Source organism: Phalaenopsis equestris, unplaced genomic scaffold, assembly GCF_001263595.1.
Source record: "Phalaenopsis equestris unplaced genomic scaffold, ASM126359v1 Scaffold000041, whole genome shotgun sequence".
In the NCBI taxonomy this organism is placed as follows: domain Eukaryota; kingdom Viridiplantae; phylum Streptophyta; class Magnoliopsida; order Asparagales; family Orchidaceae; genus Phalaenopsis; species Phalaenopsis equestris.
In genome coordinates, this window is record NW_018164483.1 from 432,377 (window position 1) to 457,218 (window position 24,842).

Sequence of the window (24,842 nt, forward strand, 5' to 3'; positions counted from 1 at the left end):
TTTTGGTGCTCATCATTTTCAAAAATAAAAGGAAATTTTGCATACATTCATACCATACAATTCTTATGTATTTGCATATCTAACCCCCAAAGTTTGATATTTACATACCATACAATTCTCATGTATTTTGGACAAGGAGGCAGTGTGACTGATGTGCTTTGGTGGATATTTTGCAGAAACGCAAGCGGGAGAATGATGAGAATGAGATCATAAAAAAACTTAAAGGTGTTGGAGAGGTTGGAAAAGGTTTTGTGAAGAGTGTATATTTTCTCAAAGCGCCTAAATTGCAGGTTTAATACTTGCTTAGTAGGGTATTATTATTATTATTATTATTATTATTATTATTATTATTATTATTATTATTTTCATAAAATATTGAAATATTAAAATGCCAAAAAATGTTAGGTTAGCAATGAGAGAGAGAGAGAGAGAGAGAGAGACTAAGTCGAGTGTTATTCCTTAATTTCAGATTTTTATAACTACTTAAAGCTTTAATATGACCCAATCTGGGCTCACTATTAGCGCAGTTGGTGATTGTGGAGCAGGCAGGATTTTAGAATCTAATCGGTTTCTGATAATACCACTTGACATTTTAGTGCTATAAATTTATATTAGAAAATATGTATTTTATTTTTAAAAAGAATAATGATATTTTTTTTGTGACCTCAGACCACCGAGAGAATGGAGTGATTTGCATGTTAATGTGAATTTTTTTGGTGTTATGTGAATACATGAAAATTGGGTGGTATATATGTAAATGGCCCAAAACAAATTAAAAAAAAAACACTACAATTATAATTTTGCAGGAAATTTATTTTGTCAAAGATTTTCTTAAAAAAAAAACACTACATTAAGTATGTATTTTATTAAAAGTGACAAACAAACGTACTGCGAAATTATTTATTTGTTATAGTTTCATTCATAACTTCGTGTTTTTGTTTATTGTTTTTTTTCCTAAAAAACACGCACTGTAGAAAACATATTCATCTATCTTATCTGCAACCAAACAGCAGTCACTGTTTAGGGTTTGGGGTAAAGAAATAACCAGATCAGTCGATCACATAAATCCGGGAAGCAATGTCCTGAACGAGCCAATCAAACCCCTGGAACAAACCTCCACCACTGTAAGCACTGCAGCCAATAATATTCCAATGCCGGCTTCTATCCAAAGCATCCAGATTTAGAACCTGAAAGAAATTTAATATGAATGAGAAAATTCATTCATGCCACATCCATATTTACTTTATTTATTTGCATTTGTAAAAGGGTAATTACAAATATGGCTTTGAGTTAAATTTACTTTTGCAATCTCAGAGGGCTTAAGGGCACTTTGAATATCCTGCTTGTTGGCCAAGATCAACAAAGAAGCTCCAGCTAATCTCTATCCAAAGCAAGAAAAAAATAAATGACACCAATTTATGTGAAATTCAACAAAAGTAAATGAGAACATTTATAGACATACACTCAATTCTTATTTATTTACATATCTAATGCCTAAACATTCATATTGACATGCATGTCACTCAAACCTTTAACACCGTCACTATCTTTCTTAGAAGTGAAGTATAAATTTTTCACGCATAGGTTTAGAACGATGAAGTGTTATAATAAGTGTAAATATAAAACTTTAAACTGTTAGATATGTAAATATATAAGAATTGTGTGGTATCTATTAAATTTCCCAAGAAAATATGGTGACTTGCATCATGATATATAATTTGTTTGTTTAGCTACCAAAGCTGTGATGCAGGAATCTACAAAGAGAATCTAATGAGATACTATTGCCAAGAATAAAAGTGAGCAAAGCACTCTTCATGCTACAATCAAAATTGATGGCTTAAGGTTTAACCTAATAACAACCAAAGCAGGCCTGATTATGGCCTGATAACCCAATTTACAATCTTGTTAATAACAAAATTGAGCAACCACAACTATTTTGTTACACCAGAATATAGAACCGGTGTAATCGAAACTTGTCAGATTGAACCCAAGTCATGATTTGTGCAGTCATGCATGCGTGCATGAGTTTGCCAACTTCTTGATGTGAAATGAATTTCTATAACCTCAAACTTCTCAATCTCATAGACTTAACACAGCAGATTCGAAACTTAAGGTCTCTTTGGGGCGGTTGTGGGTGGTTTTAAAATTGTGTTGGGGAAACAATTTTCTACAAAAATGACAGAGGGAAATTATAAATGTTTTTTTCTCAAAAATTCAGGCAACATCTTTCTTATAACTATCACTTAACAATTTTGGTTGTTAAAAATACCCTTCTATCACAAATATTTTAGAAAACAACAAAAAAGCACTAGAAAACAAGAAGAAAGCAGTTTCACAAATAAAAATGTGATGATGGTTTGAAACACAACACAAACAGAAAACTATCCCAATCAGATCCTCAAACGGCTGCCCAACAGGATTTTACTTTGAAAGATAATAGTTTATTCTAAATATTTTATTAATAAAAAATAGAACATAATGAAGATCACAAATAAATAGGTACAATAACAATAATAAATAAGAATAAATGAAGTTAAAAAAACAAATTTCAAGTAGGAAAATTAGAAAATTTTAATGAAAGAATCTCAAGCCACAGAATCTCTATCTTAGAAATAAAGAGCATAATGCTCGAGCTATAGATTATCTAAACGTAATCTCTACCCTGACATGGAGCATAATACTTCAAATGTACCTATCATCACCATTCTGGCTCCACCTAACTGTATCCTTACAACTTAGCTTTCCATCTCTGATAATTGATAAAAATCATTCGATCGTCAAGAAATAGGAATGGGCTTTGTTTCTTCAATAAATCTGATATTATTTTATCTTCGCACAAACCATCCAATCTACTGTTATGCATCTTCCAATAATTTAATAACACAATGAAGAAACGCTCGCCTTTTCATAAATTCTATCTCAATTTTTTTTTAAGAATGACTTGATAATTCATGAAAACACCTTTTATTTTAATTCGAGGACTTTGATTTATTTTTATTTTAAGTCAACTAAAAGTTCGAGAAAACTCTTTTTCAAGATTTATTTGTAATTACATACAAAAATTTTATCTTAATTATATCCTCATTTTATCACTAATTAAAGACACCGTAATTTAGCTAAGCTAAATGTATCTATTATCACGTTTCTTGCTATTCCTAACTATATCCTTACAACTCATAGTTTTTCATCTCCAATAATTGAGAATATTCATTCATACAAAACAACAAGACATATAGGCTCCCCTTCAAAAAATATGATATTAGATATGCCCAGGAAATAAAATGACAGCAAAAGTAAAATCGGAGTAATGCATACTTTAGATTTTAATTTATAGAAAAATTTAGAGCTAAAGTAGAGAGAGAGGACCGATGAAGTAGAAACCCTTCTACAATCACAGACACTAGTTATGGTAAGCTAATGACCTCATTTTCAGTGAGATCTTAGTTTCTCACTCCCAGAACCCAAAATCTAGCCTTAGGAGTTCCTTGTTGACCGTCTTAGCAGACTAAAAATGGAGCCCATCTCCCATAAAACTTTAAACCACTTCTTGACCCATTTTTGTGAAGAACTCGCATGAGTGTTCTAAGCACTCAACTTTTAGTTACAAAGGCTAAGGACCAACATATAGAGGTTCTGAAAATGAGTTCATACAAAATCAAACGGCCTTAGCTGAACCCTCCGTGACTCAACAACGCACTCGCTACACCACACACGAAGTTGACACATTTTTTGGCTCGATCGTCGACGAACTTGTCTAGACGACCCCAGATTACGAAACGGATAGCGCAGACGCGTCCAGAACATCAATTTTAGCCGGGAAGGACACCCATATAGTCAAGGTTACGCGCGCGCACAAATGACACAAAAATCGATGCACATTTTTTTAATTAGCGGGGCACAGGCCTAGGGTAAACGCAGGTTCAACTCGAATTTGATTTGGGCTAGATTCAAGTTGCAAAATTTTGAATTTTAAATTTTGAATTTCAAAATAAAGTCTGCCCAATCTCACTTTAATCAGGTGTTATTAGATTTCCATTTAGATTTCTCAATCAATGGAAACTAATTAATCCGCGCCCAAGATCCCGTAACGTTCATTTGCAATTCCCGGGATATAAGATCCCGCTCTTCACCGAAAAGAAAGCATTCGACCTCCCCTTCCTCACAACCAGATTACGAGCTCTCCCTCTGCACCGAAACCTTCGCCTGCCTTGCCTCTGCCTCCCCCTCGCGCGATCTCCTGCTCCCCGTGCCAAAGGACCCCACTCGAGACTCACCTGCCTCGTCTCCTCTTCCGCTCACCGAACCCCTCTCCTCTGCACCAAAGTAGCTCGCCTATTCCCAACACCAAAGTTCGCATACTCCCTGTACTGAAGCTTCGCTCGCCTCTCTCTCCCTCACGACAAATCCCGCTCACCGCTCCTCCTGCACTGAAATTGCTCACCATACCCGCATGCTCCTGCTTCTCCTTCCTTCTCTCGGCCGCGTCTGCTCTCCTCTCTGCACCGCAAACCGCTCTACCACTTTTCCCCATCGGCGACTTCTCTACCGGCAGCAGCACCACGGTTCGACTCCCTAGTCTCAAAATTTGGTGACGAAGTCAGGTTCAAACTTCTAGATTTATTTCTTGGATTCAAACCTTCAAGATTTATTATAGTTTTGGTATTCCTAAAATTCATTTAAGGGGTGATCTTGTATTTGGGAGTTGTATAAGTGTCATCCATCTCTCTGGTTTAAGCTCGCATGGTGGTTTCAACAACAGAAAAATCGACCCTGCACTGAAGTGATCAATAACAGAAAAAACTCTTGTGCTAATTAATTCATTTGCTTATAAGATAGCATGCTCTACATGATTTACAATTGAATATTATTCATTGTTATAGGCGATCTTATGATTCATGCTTTCACAACTGTTTATTCCTGATTGCATTTTATAATCACATGATTTCTCTGCTTGAGTTGTACACCAATTTAAGCACGCCAAAATTAAATGAAATGCAATGTCAGTAAATGAAGTTTGGATTAAAGATCACAAAAGTCCTCCCAACGATATTGTCTTGCCAAGTGGTTATGGATTTAAGAATTTCGTTTCTTTTTCTATCTGATCTAAGGATTTAAACTTCTAGTATCGATTCATTTAAAAAAAAACAAGATTGAGTCACACGCTCATACAAATTACTTATATCGAATCAAAAGCAACTCCATTTCAATGGTTAAAATGTGAAATAGGTCTTCTTATTGATAAGACAACGTGGTATGTATGTAAACATGGAAGTTTAGGCATCAATATGTAAATACATAAGAATTGTTTACTTTGCATGTAAATGTTCCTTTAATACGTCATGAAATTTCAGGCTTAGTAAATCCCATAGCAGCTAAGTTTTGAGTATTATCTGGCATAATAGATGATAATTCTAATTAAGCCCTGACCATTTGATTGGCAGCAAGCTGAAATTTAAAAAAAAAAAAAAAAAAAAATTCATATATTCATTCAATAACATTCCCATAAACAAAATGTTTAGGGAGTGGGGGAGACTAAGCTTGCCACGTCAACCTTAGGACAATTGATTTGTTTAGGGTGTAGTTGGGGCATTTACATACCTATCGCATAATTCTTGTGTATGCACATATTTAACACCTGAACTCTTATTTTTGTTGCATACACATATACCGTCCAGTTCTTATAGGTTTACATGTCCCACACTGGAAACTTGAATACTTATATGTGTGATAAAAGAATTGTTTCGTTGCATACTAAACATTGTTTAGGGTTTGTTTACCTACTGATTTGGGGAGATGTATGTAGAGTTTAGGTGCTGATTTGCACACTTGTTTGAATGTAGTTTTGACGGCCTTTAAACACTGATTTTGAATCCTTTAAATGCACGGTTTCTGGGACTGTTTAAGAGTTTGTTTTGCTACAATTTTTGGAGCCACTTTAGTCGGTTTGGGCTGATTTTGGCACTATTTTAGCGAGTAATGTTTGCTGGTTTTGGAGCAGTTTTTGCACCACTTTGACACTGTTTAGAGCATTATAAATCACCATTTTGAGTGCCTTCGTCAACTGGTTTTGACACTGTTTTGGTACCGTTTTGTGGGCTGATTTTGGAGCAGTTTTTACACCACTTTAGCACTATTTTGAATATTATAAATCACCATTTTGAGTGCCTTCGTCAACTGGTTTTGACACTATTTTGGTACCGTTTTGTGGGCTAATTTTGGAGCAGTTTTTACACCACTTTAGCACTGTTTTGAGTATTATAAATCGTCATTTTAAGTGTCTTCGTCAACTGCTTTTGGCACTGTTTTGGTACCATTTTGTGGGCTGATTTTGGAACAGTTTTTTCACCACTTTGGCACTGTTTTGAACATTATAAATCACCATTTTGAGTGCCTTCGTCAACTGTTTTTGACACTATTTTGGCACTACTGTGTGATGATTTTGGAATAGTTTTTGCACCACTTTGGCATTGCTTTAAACACTGTAAATCACCATTTTGAGTGCCTACGTCGGCTGGTTTTGGCATGATTTTTGCATCGTTTTGGGGCATTTTGGTGGGCTAATTTGAGGCAACTCATGCACTATTTTAGGTGTTTTTGTCTACAGTTTTGGGACTAGTTTTGAGAGCATTGTTTATTATTTTGGGAACTAGTTTTGAGAGCTTTGCTTACAGTTTTGAAGCTTACAAATGCTGTGAATATTTGATGGAGGTGTTAAAAATGTTGTGTAGTGACGTAGGGTGCTACAAGAACTGTTTAGAGAGCTGTGAGAGCTGTTTGGGTGCTGAAATTGTGGTTTGGGTTACTATACGTAGCTTACAAGTGCTGTGAATTATGGTTTGGAGGTGTTAAAAATGTTGTGTAGTGACGTAGGGTGCTACGAGAACTGTTTGGAGAGCTGTGAGAGTTGTTTGAGTGTAGACCAGTTGTTTGGAGGTGTCAATAGTTGTAGGTTGTTATAGGTAGCTATTTGAAAGCTGTGGGAAACTTATGACTGTTGTAGGTTGTTTAAAATTGATGTTTGAAAGTTGTGGGAAGCTTAAGACTGTTGTAGATTGCTTAAAATTATTGTTTGGGTTCGTAGGAAGCCACCCAAGTGTCGTCCACTATCATTTGAGTTTGTAGTAAGCCACTCAAATGATGTCCACTGTTGTTTGAGTTCGTAGGAAGCCACATAAGTGTTGTTCACTGTTGTTTGGATTCGTAGGAAGTCACCCAAATGTTGTCCACTATCGTTTGAGTTCGTAGAAAGCCACATAAGCGTTGTCCACTACGTTTGGGTTCGTAGGAGATCATACAAATGTTTTATAGTGTTACATATTGTTGATCAGAGTCATGAGATCACCGTACACACTTGCTAGTTGCTGCCCAGAGCCGTAGGGGATCGTAGGATCACCATATACGCTTGTTAGTTGTTGTCCAAAGCTATAGGAAGCCTTAGGATCACTGCTTTGGAGTTTCTAGCTGCTGTTACTACTTGTTATGTTGTTTACTGTTCTTTTTGTCTGCAATTTATTTACATTCCCTGCGAATTGTATTATGTTTTGTGAGTTTAACACGCAGCAGGGATAACAACGACAGATACGTCAATACGCAGGTATATTTTATTTATTGTTATTTTTTTTACTGCAATTTACTCTTGTTCTAACATATCATGCAGTCACTCATTTTCAAAACAAAACAATTTTAAAAAATTAAACAATATTTTTAAAACAAAAACAATAAAAACAAAAACATAACACGTGCTTTTAAATTTACGAGAGTCCCTCCGAGAAGATAACTTACGGTTGCTAACGAGATCTCTGCGGTTTAAATAGATTTCACAATTCGTTTAAGTTAAATAAATTCAAAAGAAAATAGTGATGCCAGAACGAGAAAACCGTGCGATCCTAACCAGTGTCGCTCTAATCAACTTTAACCCCCCCCATAATGAAAACAGAACCAAAACTTGAAATACACATGGTACAACCTTTTGAACCTTAGACTTTAGGACTTTTACTTCGACGAGCAGTTTGAAGCAACTTCGTGGGCAGCGCGGCAAGGAGCTTAGAGCGGACAAGTGGAGGTGGTCGCATTCTACAACACCAGAACAAGTCTACATCAGCTAAACTCTTTCCTTAGTCTAATAAAAACCCATAGAACTTCAAGGTAACTCGTCCAACACAACGTAAATCCTCACAGCTTCTTTAGACTCCTGCACAACCATGTCGTGCAACGTAAGTCCTAATTCGTTTTAGATTCTGAGGATGTCGTTCGATACGACGTAAACTATCATCTCTTTTCGAGCTATTTGCATAATCAGTTATTATGTAAGTGTAAGTCTCAAATAATAAAATTGACAGGATTGTACACTCAAATAACATCATCTCCAAAACATAGTCACACAATAGGATAGTATGAGAAGTCACTGAGGTTTCTCCTCAGGATTTGTGACGTCCCCTACCTTATACTTTCTGTAGACTCATAAAAGAATTGTTCCTACTTGAGCTATTCCCATTTGTTTTTCCACGTTTTACAGTGAAACATAAACCTCAAATTCTTAAAGACTAGTATCTCTGATCGTTATCGGGAGTTTTCTCAAGTGACTCCCGTCATTTGGAATGTAATTAACTATAATGGCTTGCCTCTATAGGGAACTTAAAACCCAAGTAAAATAAATCTTATCTAATCTTTGTATTAGATAGGGAAACATATCGGTCACACATAAAAGATTCGCAGACCAAACTGATATCACAAATCTCTTAGTTTGCAGGATTGAGTCTATCGCCAAGGTATACACTTTTCTTTCGAGAGGGTATAGTACTCACGGTATCGGACATGATTATGCAAGTTATTGGACGAATGAGATCCATTTGGTCTCATTTTTCAAAAATTAAAACATACTACTTTCAAAACCCAAACTATATATCTCTTACATTTAAATTAAATTTTAAAAATTATTTTCAATTTTCAAACTTTCAAAAAGTTGACCAACAATTTCTAACAAGACTAAGGAGAGAGTTTAGCTTATTTAGACTTTTTTTGCTGTTGTAGAATGACGACGACCTCCACTTGTGGTCCGCTCCAAGCTCCTTGCCCGAGCTAACCACAAAGTTGCTCCAAACTCCTCGTGGAAGTAGTAGTCCTAAAGTCTAAGATTCAAAAGATTGTACCATGTGTATTTCAAGTTTTGGTTTTGTTGTCGTTATGGAGTGGGGGGAGGGTTAAAATTAATTAGAGCGATACCGGTTAGAATCTCATGGTTCCCTCGTTTCGGCATCACTATTTTCTTTTGAATTTACTTAGCTTAAACGAATTGTGAAATCTATTTAAACCGGGAAGATCTCGTTAGCAACCGTGGATTACCTCCTTCGAGGGACTCCCGTAAATTCAAAAGTATGTGTTATGTTTTTGTTTTTGTTGTTTTTGTTTTGAAATTGTTGTCTAATTTTTTAAAGTTGTTTTGTTTTGAAAATGAAATCACAATCAGTGTCTACATGATATGTTAGAGCAAGAGTAAATTACAGTTAAAAAATAACAATAAATAAAATGTACCTGCGTACTGGCGTATCTGTTGTTGTTATCCCTGCTGCGTGTTAAGTTCATAAAACAGAATACAATTCGCAGGGAACATAAATAAATTGCAAAAAAAAGAAAAGTAAACAGCATAACAACTAGTAACAGCAGCTAGGAACTCCAAATTGGTGATCCTATGACCCTCAACGGCTTCGGGCAGCAACCAACAAGCGTGTACGGTGATCCTACGACCCCTTACGGCTCCAGACAGCAACTAACAAGTGTGTACGGTGATCCTACGACTCCGATCAGCAATATGTAACACTATACATCATTTGTATGACCTCCTACGAACCCAAACAATAGTGGACAGCGCTCATGTGACTTTCTACGAACTCAAACGATAGTGAACAACACTTATGTGGCTTCCTACGAACCCAAAAGTGAACAGCACTTGGGTGGCTTCCTACGAACCCAAACAACACTTTTAAGCAACCTACAATAGTCCTAAGCTTCTCATAGCTTTCAAACATCAATTTTAAGCAACCTACTGCAATCCACAACTTTCAAACAACTACCTACAGTAGCCTACAACCATTGGCATCTCCAAACAACAGGTCTACAGCAATGAACAATACCCAAACAGCTCTCACAGCTCTCCATAGTTCTCGCAGCACCCTACGTCACTACACATCATTTTTAACACCTCCAAACCATAATTCGCAGCACTTGTAAGCTACACACAACAACCCAAACCACAATTTCAGCACTCAAATAGCTCTCGCAGCTCTTCAAACTGTTCTCGTAGCACCCTACGCCACTACACAACATTTCTAACACCTCCAACAGTAATTCACAGCACTTGTAAGCTTCAAAATAGTAAGCAAAACTCTCAAAACTAGTCCCCAAAATAGAAAACAAAGCTCTCAAAATCAGTCTCAAAACAGTACATAAAAACACCCAAAACATTACATGGGTTGCCTCAAATCAGCCCACCAAAATGCAACAAAACGGTGTCAAAACCAGCCAACGTAGGCACTCAAAATGACAATTTATAGTGCTCAAAACAATGTCAAGGTGGTGCAAAAACTGCTCCAAAATCATCACATAACGGTGTCAAAATTGTGTCAAAAACAGTTGGCGAAGGCACTCAAAATGGTTACCATATATGGTTGTTATTACACATAATGTTGATTCAAATTGAAAACAAGAATATGTTTTAAGTTTCCTACATTTATCACCTTCACATATAGCGTCTACAATTGTTGACACATTTTACAAAACTCTTGATGATTAAGATCTTGAGAATCAGGTTTCATAATATTAGTAGATAATGTCTTAACTAAAGATAGAGCAATCAACATGTTAAGAATAGTTTTAGAGTGAAGAAAAAATTATTCTTAAGGGCCAGAATCTTTCATGTTCGTTGTTGTTCACAAATTCTTAACTTGATGGCTAAAGGTAAGATTAAATGTATATAATATGTGGTTGACAAAACTCTAAATTCCTTTGAATCTAGATTGATGAGATTTGTGGATATAATTCAACAACTATAAGATGGAACTCTACCTATTATTGCATGTGGACTCTTGAGTTAAAGTTATAAGAAGCATTTACCTATGTGAATGCTCCCACTAAGGATGAGTGTAATACATTGAAAATGTTTGAAATGTTTTTGGTTTCTTTAATGAAACAACCAACATAATTTAAAAAACCGAGTATCCGACCTCAAACTTATTTCTTTTACAGATTTTGATAACCAAAAAAATGAAAGAAAACTGATAAGTATTGACGTGATTGTAATTTTCTCATGAATTTTGGGACAGTCAAGGATCATAAATGACAACCCTCAATTTTGGTACAACGCTAACTTGTTCCTTTTACAAATTTGCACGATAAAAAATATCAGTTGATAAATGATGATCAAGAAAATGAAAGAAAATTTTGACAAGTATTGACGTCATTGTAATTTTCTCTTGAATTTGGGTACAATCATGGATAACTGAATGGAATTTGCTGCGATTGAATTTGTTTATTCTAAGATCTGTAATAATGATAAAATTTTGAGGAACATATAGCCTACTCAAAATTTATTATATGAGCCTTATGAAGAGCATGCTGTTTAAGTTGAGCCTGAAATTGATGGTGCATGTGACACATTTAGAGCTAGAACATCAAATATAAATAATATAAAAAATAATGTTGGAGCAAGTCAAACTAGCGAGACAACAAAATACACTGGTTGAAACAATTTTGCTACATATATAAACGAGAAGACAAATAAGAGGTCTATCAAATCAAACTTGGATAATGTCTTGGAATTTACTGCCTATTTAACATTGTTTTCTTCTTCTGATTTGTTGTCATTCTTCCATTCATACCGGATTTCAACTAACATCCATCCTCCCAATTTCCTTATGCAAGGATTTATCTACCCCTTTCCTGTATTCTTTCACACATTCTAGAACCCCTCGACGGTATCATCTGATATGAGAGCCAAACAAACCCAAATTTTTTTGAGATTTGGCATTCCTATGCCCTACCCAAAGATCCACATTACTTAAATCTTCCACCAATTCAATACCCAAACTATTCCTACCGCAATCCTAGCCCCAAACCTAAAATTTTCAAAATTGAATTTCTCTACCTCCACCAAAATTTCACCGTAACATCTACCACGAAAATTTATGCCCCTAACCAAACTTGATTTGCAATCTTACATCTGTCGGAAACCTGACCGGAGAAAAATATACCATGCCGCTAAGAAGAATGTTACATTGGTGCCTAGCCTAAGAGCAAATGTGGCCTTTGTACGCCTAAGGTTAATTTAATCTTTTTGTTGGTTATAAATAGACTTGTTAGATTTATGCATGAGATTGAGTTATGTGTCTTAGGTCTAGGATTTCAGAGAGATTTTCTACCTCTCAAATTGTAGGAATTTCGGGAGATCGCATATCTCTCGAATTGTAGGTATTTATCTTCGTGTTCTTGTTGAGTTGTTTTGATTATTGGCATAAAATTGTGTTTGTCCTAATTTGTGTTAAATTTTGTGCCGATTTATATGAAAAATCGTGTCAAATTGGTATCCGAGCATTTGATTTCTATGAAATCAACCATTGAGATTGTTGCGGAGGGAAGTTTCCACGCCCAGAAGTTTACATGCCCTTGGCACAAAAAAATTGCAATTCAACAGCGAAAAAAGCTTTTCGGAAGCCAATAGTGGAATCGCGTCGCTCCTTCGTAACCTAACCTCACGCTGCAGCGCGACTGTCGGGAAGCCAATCTAAGATCGCGACGCTACAGTCCTGATAGCTACGAAACCCATGTGTGATTGCGACGTACAACGAATAATGCAATACAATTGCGATTGGAGCTTGCTGAGAAGCTTTGCGGCGCGTGCAAGTGCCTTTGTTGGCACCAAATCGTGCAATACCATAGTGATTTTGAGACAACGAAAAAAAATGACTGGATCACGACGTAGTACAAGGTTGTGACGATGGCACAAACCACAAGATCACTGGATACAACGCCTTCATTGTCGTCGCACGCGGATTCGATTGCAGCGCTCATTACAGTCACAATTTAGCTTCATTTGGGCTAGCTAGGAAGACGGGCACGGGGCCCTGCAGGTATCCTCATGAAACAGTCGTGATTTGAGCTAGCTAGGAAGCTGACCATATCACAGCATACAGTTTATGATCAAAATATGTTCGAAAAGTAATGACAACCAAGAAAATAGATGATTTGGAGAAGAAATTGGAGACAACTTAAATCCAGGAAAGAAAGGTTTTTCGCCATTGACAACCGATTAGAGAGCTTGGAGGAGATCTTGAGAAAGCTTATTCAAATGCAATCTAAGACCGCGTTTGTATTTTAGTTTGCAAATCCTACCCATGGGTTGACTAGAGATTTATTGGCTAAATTGAAAGAGAAAAAAAATGACGAAAGGAATACAAGGAGGGAAGCATCCACCATCAAGAACCTCCTCTTAGGGCTTTGATGAGGATGGATTAGAGATTTCTGATGGAGGTTGGGCCGAACCATGAAAAAGAAATTATGCAAGAGGAATGGAATGGAAAAGAAGAAGAAAGGAGATAAGCAGGGAAGGGATATGGCAGCAATCGAAGGAGGGAGTTTTACCCTCGATACATGAGGGAAAACAACGAAGGAAGAGGAAATTGAGGTTGAGTTGTTAAAGTTAGGAGGTTGAAGATACCGATATTCGAGGGGAATTCTCACATGGAGGGGTGTATCGGGCGAAGCAATACTTCACGGTGAATGAGTTAGATAGGGAGGAGAAACTCATGGCGGCAGGATTGTGTTTGGATGGGAAAGTCTTAGCCTGGTTTCAATGGAAAGTGGCACATACCCGATTCCTTCGTAGAAAGAATTTAAAGATTGTTTGTTGGAACATTTCCGAGTCATTCGAAAAGGAGACCTACATGAGCAATTTTATGCCTTGCTCGGGATGAGAGATTTGAACTATCGTCGAAATGACTGTGGGAGATTTATAAAGCAGGACTCGAGGGGAATTTCATGAAGGGCGGGCAGCACTACTATTAAGATTGTGAGGATTGAGAGAGATGGTGGAGCTAACCCGGATGGTAGAAGACAAGAACCAGTTGAAGAAGGCCAACAAAAGCAGCACAAATGAAACATCATATTGAACTGTTGCAATCCCGATAATGCCAAAAGTTCAAACAGTGTAAATCAAGAGGGAGGCTGAACAGGATAGGAATAATAGGCCACGACTTGAAGCGACGCTCAAGCGCCTTATAGGGATAGATTATGGAGATTCAACGTGATGAAAAGTTTACTCCAAGACAGTTGCAATGATCGAAATTTACAAGTTCTCATAGTGCATGATGAGGAGGTAGATGATGAAGGATTAGAGACAGTTGTGGTGGAGGAACACTCCCACTTTTCCCACCCTGAGGACCAGGATCTTTTGGGGAGGGAGTACAGTTACGTTATTGCCTAGCCTAAAGGAAAATGTGTCTTTTATAAGTCTAAGGGCAATTTAATTTTTTTTATTATTATTGTTGAGTATAAACAGGCAGGTTATGCTTAGGATTATGTTTATGCATGAGATTGAGTTGTGATTCTTAGGTCTAGAGTTTGAGAGATTTCCTACCTCTCAAATTGTAGAAATTGGGAGAGATCGTCTCCGCTTGAATTGTAGGTGCTTATCATTGTGTTCTTATTCAGTTGTTTGGATTATTGCAATAAAATTATGTTTGTCTTAAATTTTGTTAAAAACTGTGCAGATTTCTACATCAAATCATATCAGAGAAACCCTTAATGCGATGTCCAGGAACTTACCATGGAGGATATGCAATAGGAAATCCTTCAACCATAACAGAAGCTTGCCGCCTTCGAGAGGAGAAAATCCGGCGAGGTTATTCATAATCAAAACGGTGACTCACTATATCGAGGAAAGAAAATGAACCTCTTCCATCAGAAAGTTTCTAGTGACAAAGAACCAATACCCCAACAATTTGGTATAAAATAGAGAAGCAAAGATCTTAGAGTAAATGTGGATTTAATGGATTTTGACTATCACATGAATAAGGATGAATTTATAGAGTGGCTTGAACAGTGGAACAAATCTTTGAATACAATGATGTTTCACCTAACAAAAGGGTAAAGCTAGTAGCCATCAAGCACAAGTAGTGATTAAGGCTGTCAAAAAGCCTCGTTGTTCGCGAACAATTCATGTTCGGTTCGTCAATGAGTTCGTGTTCGATTCGTTCGATAAGTAAACGAGAGGAACATGAACAAATTATTTTTCGTTCGGTTAGTTAAACGGACCAAACACGAACAGTGATACGTTCGTTCGTGTTCGAACCGTTATTGTTCGAAATATAAAATAATTATATATAAAAAATTTATGATACTTTAAAAAATTAAATTTTATAAATTATAATATATAATAAATTAATAATAATAATATATCAATATACTATATTAGTAATATACTAATATAGATACTATATATTTATATAATATTAATTTATATAATTAATATAATAAATTATTTATATATATTAATATTAGGGATGTCAAATTGGCTCGTCGTTCGCGAACAACTCGTGTTTGGCTCGTTCGTTAAGAAATGAACACGAATACTGACTTCACGAACAATTTCGAACACGAGCTTATTTCAAACAAACTAAATTTCAAATGAATCGAATACCAACACATGCTCTGTTTGTTCGTGTTCGGTTCGTTTACACCCCTAATAGTGATGGAAAAAATTGAAGCATCCATGTCAGCGTGAAGGGAAAGGCAATCAGTACCGATATAGCACAAATACTTACCGGTTCATTACATATAAGGTATGTTCCTAGTGACGTTTATGAGTACACCGCTGAGTTCAAACAACTTATGTTAAGTTTGAGCTAGTAGAGTCCGAGGAGAACACCATAACTAGATATCTGAGAAGACTGAGGTCGCCCGTTGGCAATATGATACGATTACAGCTTTATAACACAGTACAAGATGTTCAGACCATAGCTTTGAAGATGGAGAAACATCAACGTCACCAAGAGGCCACCTCTTATACGCAGAGCTGATGTGGAAGAGATGCTAGTGCTTCAAGTTGAGCGCATGAGAAAGACTCCAATAGGATTAATATTGATTTTCATATACGCAATGAGTCTGAAAAGTCAATACAATAAAAGGGGGTGCCTTGTTGAAGGATTTGTCGATATCCTGATTGATAGTTTATCTCCTGAGTGATGGCAAATGAGAATGGCCCATCATATCATAGATTTCATTCCAGAGTTAGTATCTTCAGACATACCTATTTATTAGATGCATTCAGCCAAGTACGAGAAGTGGGATAAATATTTTACATTTAATGACCCAAGACTTGATTCATGAGAATAACCATCAATGTGTGATTCCCATTGAAGTTGTACCAAAAAAGAATGACAATTTATTTTATTGGGGCAATTTCTGGAATAATGAATGTGTTTTAGAGCTGTTTGGAATGAGCATGAGCATAAATTTTAAAGTAGAGCTGCCTCAAACACAACAAGGTTGTGGTTTTGTTATGATGGTGATAGATCACTTCCAGAATCTTCAAGTGAATAAGGCAAAGCCCCTCCTATTAGCGGAGAATGATGCAGAACAAGTGTGTGAAACATGCGATCACATTCAAGCTGAAGACGTAAGCCTACCTTCATGTCTTCCAGTGATCTAGGATCAGATCGCAAGATTCCCGCAAGAGTTTCCCGACCACACTAGAATCAGGACGAGATTTCATCCTGATAGACCTTCCCACTCGTAATATTTGTCGCCATATACTAATTCTTATTATTTTATTATTTGAAGCTTATGTAGGATTTATATCCTATTTATCTATTTCTAATTAGATTTTTTATAATATAATCTATTTATATCTGGTTATTGAGAGACTTTTGATTACGTTTATGTTATTTGAAGATTTTCCTCCTAATTTTTCCTATTGGAGTGCTTTCTCTTTGAATTTCTTTCAGGTGATATGTTTATAGCCTGATAGGATGACAGTAACGATCTCTCCCAAATGTTTGGCGGCCTCCTTCATCATCCAATTTGCTGCATATTGTTGTTTGACAGTAGAAAATAATTGTTTTACGCTTCCGATTCATAGTCATCCCACCGTTCAAGCCAAATTTCAACCGATCTCCACCCTCCCGCTTTTCTTATCTATCCCTTTCTTATATTCTTTCATACCTCCTAGGAACCCTAGAATGATATCAAGTCCTCAACATATATTGCTCCAATTTTAGTAAAGAAACGGTGCAAACCCTTATTTGTGAATCAAATTAAATACGTTCTCATTGCTAATTGAAAGGAAGGGTTGGGTTTTTTTTTACTCGCATGTTTATTTCTTTAAAATTCATACAATCTTACAATTTAATAATAATAATAACAATGTTCTTAAAAGCACGCTTCACATGCAAAGTGAAGCAAAGTGCTTGACGCCTCCATCGCTTTGCTGAAGCACGCTTCAAAAGGCTGAAGCTAGTTGGCCCATTCATGGCTTAGCAAGAGTAAATAAAGGCTTCATTTAGTGCTCCAAGAAGCACAAGGACCAGACAGTCGTGTTCAAGATTTTGAGTTCAGTTCTCTCCCAATGTTTTTGCCTTCAGTTAAATATTGTACCACATTCTTTTCTATTTTATATCAACATTTAAGTTATACTTTATGTTTAGTAATTGTTCGTGAATATATATAGTTTACTTCCTACAATTTTGTCAAGTAGCCTTAATTAGACAACAAAATAAATACATTTGCATGAGATCTTAAGTTAACAATGATTATACACTCATTATGACATGTTTAAACTCCAGCAATGTTTTATTATTCTTTCAAGTTAATTAACTAAAGCTAAAAACAATTAAAAATATACTATAAAAATAAAATGTGTGGCATGTGTACTATTTGCAACACAAAAAAAAAAAAAAAAGTTATTTGCATTTTTGTGCTTTGCCATGCAAATAACACGGGTGCGCTACACTACACTGACTAATAATGTGCAATATTTTTTGTTATGAACATTTATGGAGCAACAGTGGTGTTAATGGTTGCTAAGGGTAGATGTGCAAGGGGGTCGAGTCGTTTGAAGGAACGAGCACAAAAGTTATCAATAGGAAATAGCAAAGGGGGTGAGTCGTGGAATGAAGAGAGTCACATGCGGTAAGCCCTTGTGAGAAATTGGCGACGATATATTAGCGATTCAGATGGTTACAATTTATCATTTTAGGTGTGAGTAAGAGATGTAGCAGGATGAAAATGTGCGTTAGTGTCAACAATTTGTTGTGCGAAAGGGATGGAGGATTATCAAACGGTCGGCTTGTGCACGAGAGATGTGCAAGGAAGAAGCACTATGAGTGCAACAAAAACAGTAGTGGTGACACAGGTTGTGTGTGAGAGAAGGCACATAGAGATTTTAATGCAAGAGCAAGCACAAAAGTTGGGTTTTTTGCCAAGGATGAACACAAGCTGAAAGATCACTAGCTTGTAGGAGAATTAGGAGTCATAGTATGCAAACCAGAGAGAGGATTGAAAGCAAAGTGATTGAGATCTAACCTCTTCTTTGAGGAGATTTTCAAGCTCCATTCTGCAATCATCCATTCTTCTCACATCAGAGCTATCTACAACCCACACCAAGCCATCAGTCTGCTCGAAGTAGTTTCTCCAATATGATCTGATTGTTTTCTGCCCTCCAACATCCCAAATGTTCAAGACATATCTGCCTCATTTCCAAAGTAGAATTAAAATTAAATGCAAGTGAAAAAATATTTTAGCATTAGAGGGGGCTGAATAAATAAAAAAAGGGAAAGGCTCACTTCTGGTACTTGATGGTCTTGATGTTGAAGCCTAAAGTAGGGCTAATGATGCTAGTGTCCTCACCATTGATCTTGAGCACAATAGTTGTCTTGCCTGAGTTGTCCAGTCCGCTGTGACATAAAAGTAATGGTGAATAAAAAAACACCTACGGAGAAAAAAAAAGAAAAAATGTTTTGTAGAAAGACCTACACCATAAGAATCCTCATCTCCTTCTCCTTCCTCTTTATCTTCCTGATAATGGTTAGAAGACCCATAGAAATCTCTTGGCACTACCACCAGTGATGTTCTGAGAGAGATAAAAAACCTGCTATGAAGCAAAAGGTCATCACAGTAAATACCAAAACCATGTTATATGAATGTGTCCAAGGGTTTATGGATACAGAAAAAGACAAACAAATAACCTCATTATTAGCATATCCCAACTATCTAGGGTCAGTTTTATGTCCTCGTTCTCATTGTTCATATTGAATGTTCAAAAAGTAATAAGCATATTTTAAACAAATCTATTTGCATTTGTGCTACCTTTTGATCTAACCTTCTTAATCCTTAGATGATAATTTTCTCTACCGATTCCACCAATCAATGCAAGTCCAAAGAGCTCTATTTTATTCTCTCATTCTCAATAAATGTTGTTTCCATTATTCCTCTAATATGGGGGTGAGCATTCGGTCGGTTTGGATGGATCGGAATACAAATTCTCCATACTGGTTTCAACTTAAATCCAAAATACAAAAATCCAAACCAATAAAAACTGACAGGACAAAAATTTAATTTGGTTTAAACGGTTTGGTAATGAAAAAAAACCCGAATCTAATTATTTGTTGGAATTTGATGGTAAACGAATATTATGAATGACATATTGCACATGTATAATATCAATTTAATTTAATGAATCATCTATTTATTTTAATAAAATGTTGCACATAGGGTAAACTTTAATTTTTTTTTATTTATTCAACATGAAATTAAAATATAAAAAGACCTACATACATGCCAATTAAATCCTACGCATTTACATATCTTACACCTAAACTTCAATTTTTACATTAATGTAGCCTTCCCTTTGCAAAAAAAAAAAATGTATTTCATATTTTCAAAGTTAAAATGATGTTAATTTTGTTTTTCAAAGTTAAAAATGATGTTGTTAAAAATGATGTTATTTTTGATGTGGTATCAAAGATTTAGGTTCTATTAATGTAAAAAAGTAAAGTTTAGGAGCTAGATATACAAATAGATAGGAATTGGGTGGTATGTATGTAAATTCCCCTAAAATAAAATAAGAAATTTTAATTAAATTTTGGTTTTTTGATTTGTTCGGTTAAATGAAAATTAAAAGCGAATTAAAATAAAAAAACCGAATATTAAAGTTTCAAAAACAAAAAATCGAATCAACCAAATTTGTTCGGTTCAGTTCAATTTTTTGGTTTTGACCAAATAATGCACACTTATACTTCAATATAACTTGTAGAAAATAAAAGAAAAGAGTTGTATAAGGGTGCAAATAGATGTACATCTTCAAAAGTCATTATAAAATAGGAATAAATTAAAAAAAAAAATGAAAAATAATACGGGTCAGCAACCCTATAGAGAAAGCACAAGGATTAGAATTTTAGGGCTTTATGGAAATCGATTCAATGGTCCAAAATATTATTCGGCGTGCCTTAATTTCTTTGCCATGATTGGAGATTAAGTGGGCCCCACCACAAAAGAGAGAGAAGAAGAAATTCAACACCCCCTCAAACTAGATGATAGAAATATAACATTATAAATTTGTATATAATATTTTTTTAATGTGGATATGCATAATCCTTTGATAAATATGTCGACCTATTGATTCCCTATAGGCACATATAGAGTGCAAATCAACCAACTTTTCAAATTCTCTTTAATGAAAAATATCAATCTCAATATGCTTTGTGTGATAATGTTGAGAGCCGATTTGCTATTACAACATATTCTCATAAGCTCTTCTCACATTATTTTTAAATATTTTAATATGATTCTGATCGTTATAAGCTTACAGATCCCTAGGGCAATGGCTCTAAACTCGGCTTCAAAAATTGATCTTGAAATAATAGGTTGTTTCTTACTCATTCAAATTATGAGATTTTCTCCCAAGAATGTACAATGTTCTTAAGTGTATCTTCTATCGACCAACAATCCATCATAGTTGACAAATCTATATCCTCTAATTTGTAGGGTACCATGCATTAGTTTAAAGGTGCGACTATTTGGGCTTCTGCATGAATTGGTTGGCTACTTAACACAAAAACAATGTTAGGACCGGAGTATGACAAAAAAAGATTAATTTTCTTACTAACAATTCATATTGTCATGTCTCTACATCAATTCATTCTTCATCAAGATCCAGTTTTTATCATAGTCAATTAAAGTTTCACATGGTTACACTCTATCATCTTAATTTCTTTCAATAATTCATGATATATTTCTACTGTGAGAGAAACATCTCCTGTTTAGATTATACACCTTTTATGCCCAAATAATAGTTGAATTTCTTATTCCTTTGATTTCAATTTTTTAAGCAAGTATTTTTTTGAGAGTATCTTTTTCCTAACTGTCATCCCCCTAAAACTACTATATCATCAACATATACAATGAAAATTGAAACTTTACAATAAGAAAAGTATTTTATGAAGACAGTGTGGTCTCTTTGGCTATGTTTAAATCCAATTCCCACCATAGTTTTAGTAAATCAATCAAATCAATCTTTGGGTGATTGTTTTAGGCCATAGAAACTCCTTTTCAATTTGCATATTTGATTCTTCTTAAATGAGCTATCAAATCCCAGAGATAAATTCATATATATTTTTTCATTAATGTCTCTATATAAGAAAACATTTTTCACATCATATTATAATATAAGCTACCCATAATGTGCTACTAATTATATAAAAATATGAATGATATTTAATTTTGCAACATGAACAAATATATTATGATGGTCAATTTCATATGATTGAGTATATTCTTTTTGCTACAACTCTTGCTTTGTACATTTTTAGGCTCTCATCGGCTTTGTGTTTGATAGTGGCCATCCATTAGCATCGTACTGTCTTCTTTCCTTTTGTTAGTCAACAATATCTTATGTATGATTTTTTCTAAGGCTCTAATTTGTTTTCACATGGCACATTTCCAATTACTGTTATCAAGTATCTCAAATGAAAAATTTGCCGAATATAAATGGAGTTAACATGATTGTTGGTTAGAGAGACCATGAGAAAGAGAAAATTTATAAAATTAGCTATCTTAAGAAATAAAATATAAATGAGTAGTGGTGGCCTGATTAGTGTTACCAAGTAGTGGTTTTGAATCTTTGACTTGTTAGAAATCTTGGTTGGAATTATTCTTTCTTGTATAGACCTCAAGGGATATATTTGATACAAGGCTTGCATTTATTAGATTTCAGGCTTCGGGTATGTTAAGATGAAAAAATATGATCAAATTTATCATTTCTATCACATTCAAATTAGACGTCAATAAATGTTTAACCGCCAAATATTTAGATCCATTCAACATTGCCAATTAAACTATAATTTATTAAAATTACCTTTTAAAACTCCGTGATATTCTCTTATAGCACAAAACACAAATATGTTTCTCCATTTTAACCATCCAGCTAAGTATAGAATTTATATCCCCAAAAAGTAAAAGTGATCTCACACAAATCAAGATCTTGGACGGTTGAATAAATTTCTTTGCGGCCCTAAACTTGCAATTTGTGTGGTTTTCTATAGTGTATGGAATTTTAAAATTCCTAGAACAGTTAGTTGGAGATCAAGCAGGTTAAAATTTGACCTAAAAGGTCATTTGTCGTAGCCTTGCCTGACATCAAGTGATAAGTGAAGAATTATATACATAATGCTTAATTTTCTTCCATGTTAAAAATTACTTTTGTGCCGGCAAAAAGAATCACCTCTAACTTAGACAACCTCCATATGCAAACAAACCATGAGAGTCTTGAGAGAGCGGCATAAGCAAGAGTTAAACCTATTTTTTCACGCAAAGATTTAAATTTTAAAGAAAAGATTATGTTTATATACTCTTTTTATAGAAGATATACTCTACTATGTGGAATTTTAAATAATAAAAATCTACTTATCAACTCTTAATGTTAAGAGGAAATATTTACTAGACATGATTTTGTATTTGAAAAGAAGACCATCGAGTAGCTTGGAATTGATCTAATTCATATAAACTAGCAAGGTTGTATGAATTTTATTATAGGTAATTCATATAAGCTTGGACTTAGTACCTCACTAAGTTAATGTTCCTTAGGTTCCTCCATGAATCCTTTAAAGGAACCTATAAGCTTTCTTATCTTGAGTAAATGTTGCTCACAGTATTCTCCCCAATATAATTAATTAATTATAAAAACAGCCATGTTAGAATAAATAAATATGATTCATCTCAAAGAGTACTCAAGCAAGGTGACAAGATTAGATTCCCAAATTCAGAACATCCAATTAAAATACAGCATCAAACTATCAAGTTTATCCCAAATATTTGGATTCAACTTCATGAACCTTCATTTTCCATTCATTTGGTTGAAGACAGTTTTCACAAGGCATTTTGCACAAATTCTATCCAAATAACTAGGGCTGCTCATTCCCATCATCCATGCTAATTTTATTTGCTTGCCTGATGATGCATTTTCTACTTTTCATTATACATATTCAAATCATTCAAGTCTTTTTTCAGTCGTTTTATCCTCAAAAGATATCACTCCAACATTTCTTTTAATATAATTATTCCTTAATTTATTCTTTCTAATTTTGATCATTATAACCTCCCCAGACAATTTTGATGTTCACATTGCTAGCTTTATAACCATTCAATAAAGCTAGGGGTGTGCAAACCAAATTTGATCATTATAACCTTTGTTATTCTCCTGTAAGACTCGTGTAAGTTAAGCTAAGCCTACCCTCTCTAGTTCCTTTGATTATGCCTTCCCAAACTCTACCAATGTGCGTCACTTATTGCACTCACCCAACAATTATGACCTCCACGTTATTTGTTGCCACTATTTCAAAAACATACGGGCTCTATCTTTGCCATTATTGTGCATCATTTTTGACCTCACTGCCCACTGTTATTAATGATCAACATTAATGTTGATCACAAAAATCCCTAGATTTGAGCTTGTTGATCACGTGACCTACGAGACAACACTTGCATTGTTATCACTAACTTACAAAAATGATTTATCTCTTTTACCTCTATCGCACTTATCACTTCAATAGAAATTTCTTACAGCTGATTTCTATCACGAACCATTAAGGCATTTGGCTTCTAAATCTCTCAAGATCTGTCTAACTATGCAACCTTTTCATGTTCTCCAATGCTATGAGTTTTATCGTTACTATGCCAACTTCTCTATCGACGTTCTTAAAAATAATTTTCATTAACACTCTTATCAACTTCTCTATCGACAGGCTTACCTTTCTCAATGATTTCTAGTAGGAGCCTAGCGGAAGGATGAGAAAGATGGGAGTTTCGGTGGTCACTGAAAGTCGCGATCGCCTACGTCCTACGAGCGAAGAGGAAGAATGGCGAACAGGATTACCTTCCTCAATGATTTCTGGTAGGATCCGAGCGGAAGGATGAGGAAGATGGGAGATTCGCCGGTCTCTGTAAGTCGTGATCGGCGGAGAAGTGAGATTTGGGTGAAACCGGGGAGAAATATTTGCCTTAGGGGTATAATGGGGTTATATTTGGGTTATAGCCTTGTAACCTCCGGTATAACCCGGATATAATTTCTCTGTACTCTAGAATAATCTCTGATGTACGCAGCGCTGCGTACATCTTATGTACACAAATATTTCACGAAATCGGGAGGAGGAAGGATGCAGGCGAGGGTTTCGAGCTGAGAGGAAAAGCAATGTCGGGACTTTAACAATAATTTTAATTTTTGTGTTTCTTGTACCTTTTTTATGTAATAACTATTGTTTTAGGACCTCAATGTAAAAAAAATCTCCCTTTTTATTTCTACT

General features: G+C 35.2%; 1 protein-coding gene across 5 annotated transcripts; it reads right to left on the minus strand.

The window, feature by feature from the left end:
* Nucleotides 1-872: 872 nt before the first annotated feature.
* On the minus strand, nt 873-24,546 carry LOC110019050 (ADP-ribosylation factor-like protein 2). Of its 5 annotated transcripts, none has more exons than XM_020716579.1 (6): nt 24,416-24,546; nt 19,021-19,117; nt 18,831-18,941; nt 18,571-18,733; nt 1,301-1,381; nt 877-1,187 (listed from the first exon to the last, which is right to left on the minus strand). In XM_020716579.1, exons 2-6 carry the CDS (start codon nt 19,083-19,085, stop codon nt 1,050-1,052), a joined length of 558 nt encoding a protein of 185 aa, XP_020572238.1. In that variant the 5' UTR covers nt 19,086-19,117; nt 24,416-24,546; the 3' UTR covers nt 877-1,049. The 5 variants fall into 5 exon arrangements, with proteins under 5 accessions (XP_020572239.1, XP_020572238.1, XP_020572237.1 ...); XM_020716578.1 differs by having other exon boundaries at nt 24,291-24,546; XM_020716577.1 differs by having other exon boundaries at nt 19,021-19,135; nt 24,291-24,546.
* Nucleotides 24,547-24,842: the final 296 nt, after the last annotated feature.

Coding starts and splice junctions, on each gene's coding strand:
- LOC110019050 (XM_020716580.1), bottom strand. CDS start 19,085: ATGGGTCTTCTAACCATTATCAGGAAGATAAAGAGGAAGGAGAAGGAG. Junction 18,942..19,020: donor GAGATGAGGATTCTTATGGT/GTAGGTCTTTCT, acceptor TTTATGTCACAG/CGGACTGGACAACTCAGGCA. Junction 1,382..18,570: donor AAAATCTCCTCAAAGAAGAG/GTTAGATCTCAA, acceptor TGCTTTGGATAG/AGATTAGCTGGAGCTTCTTT.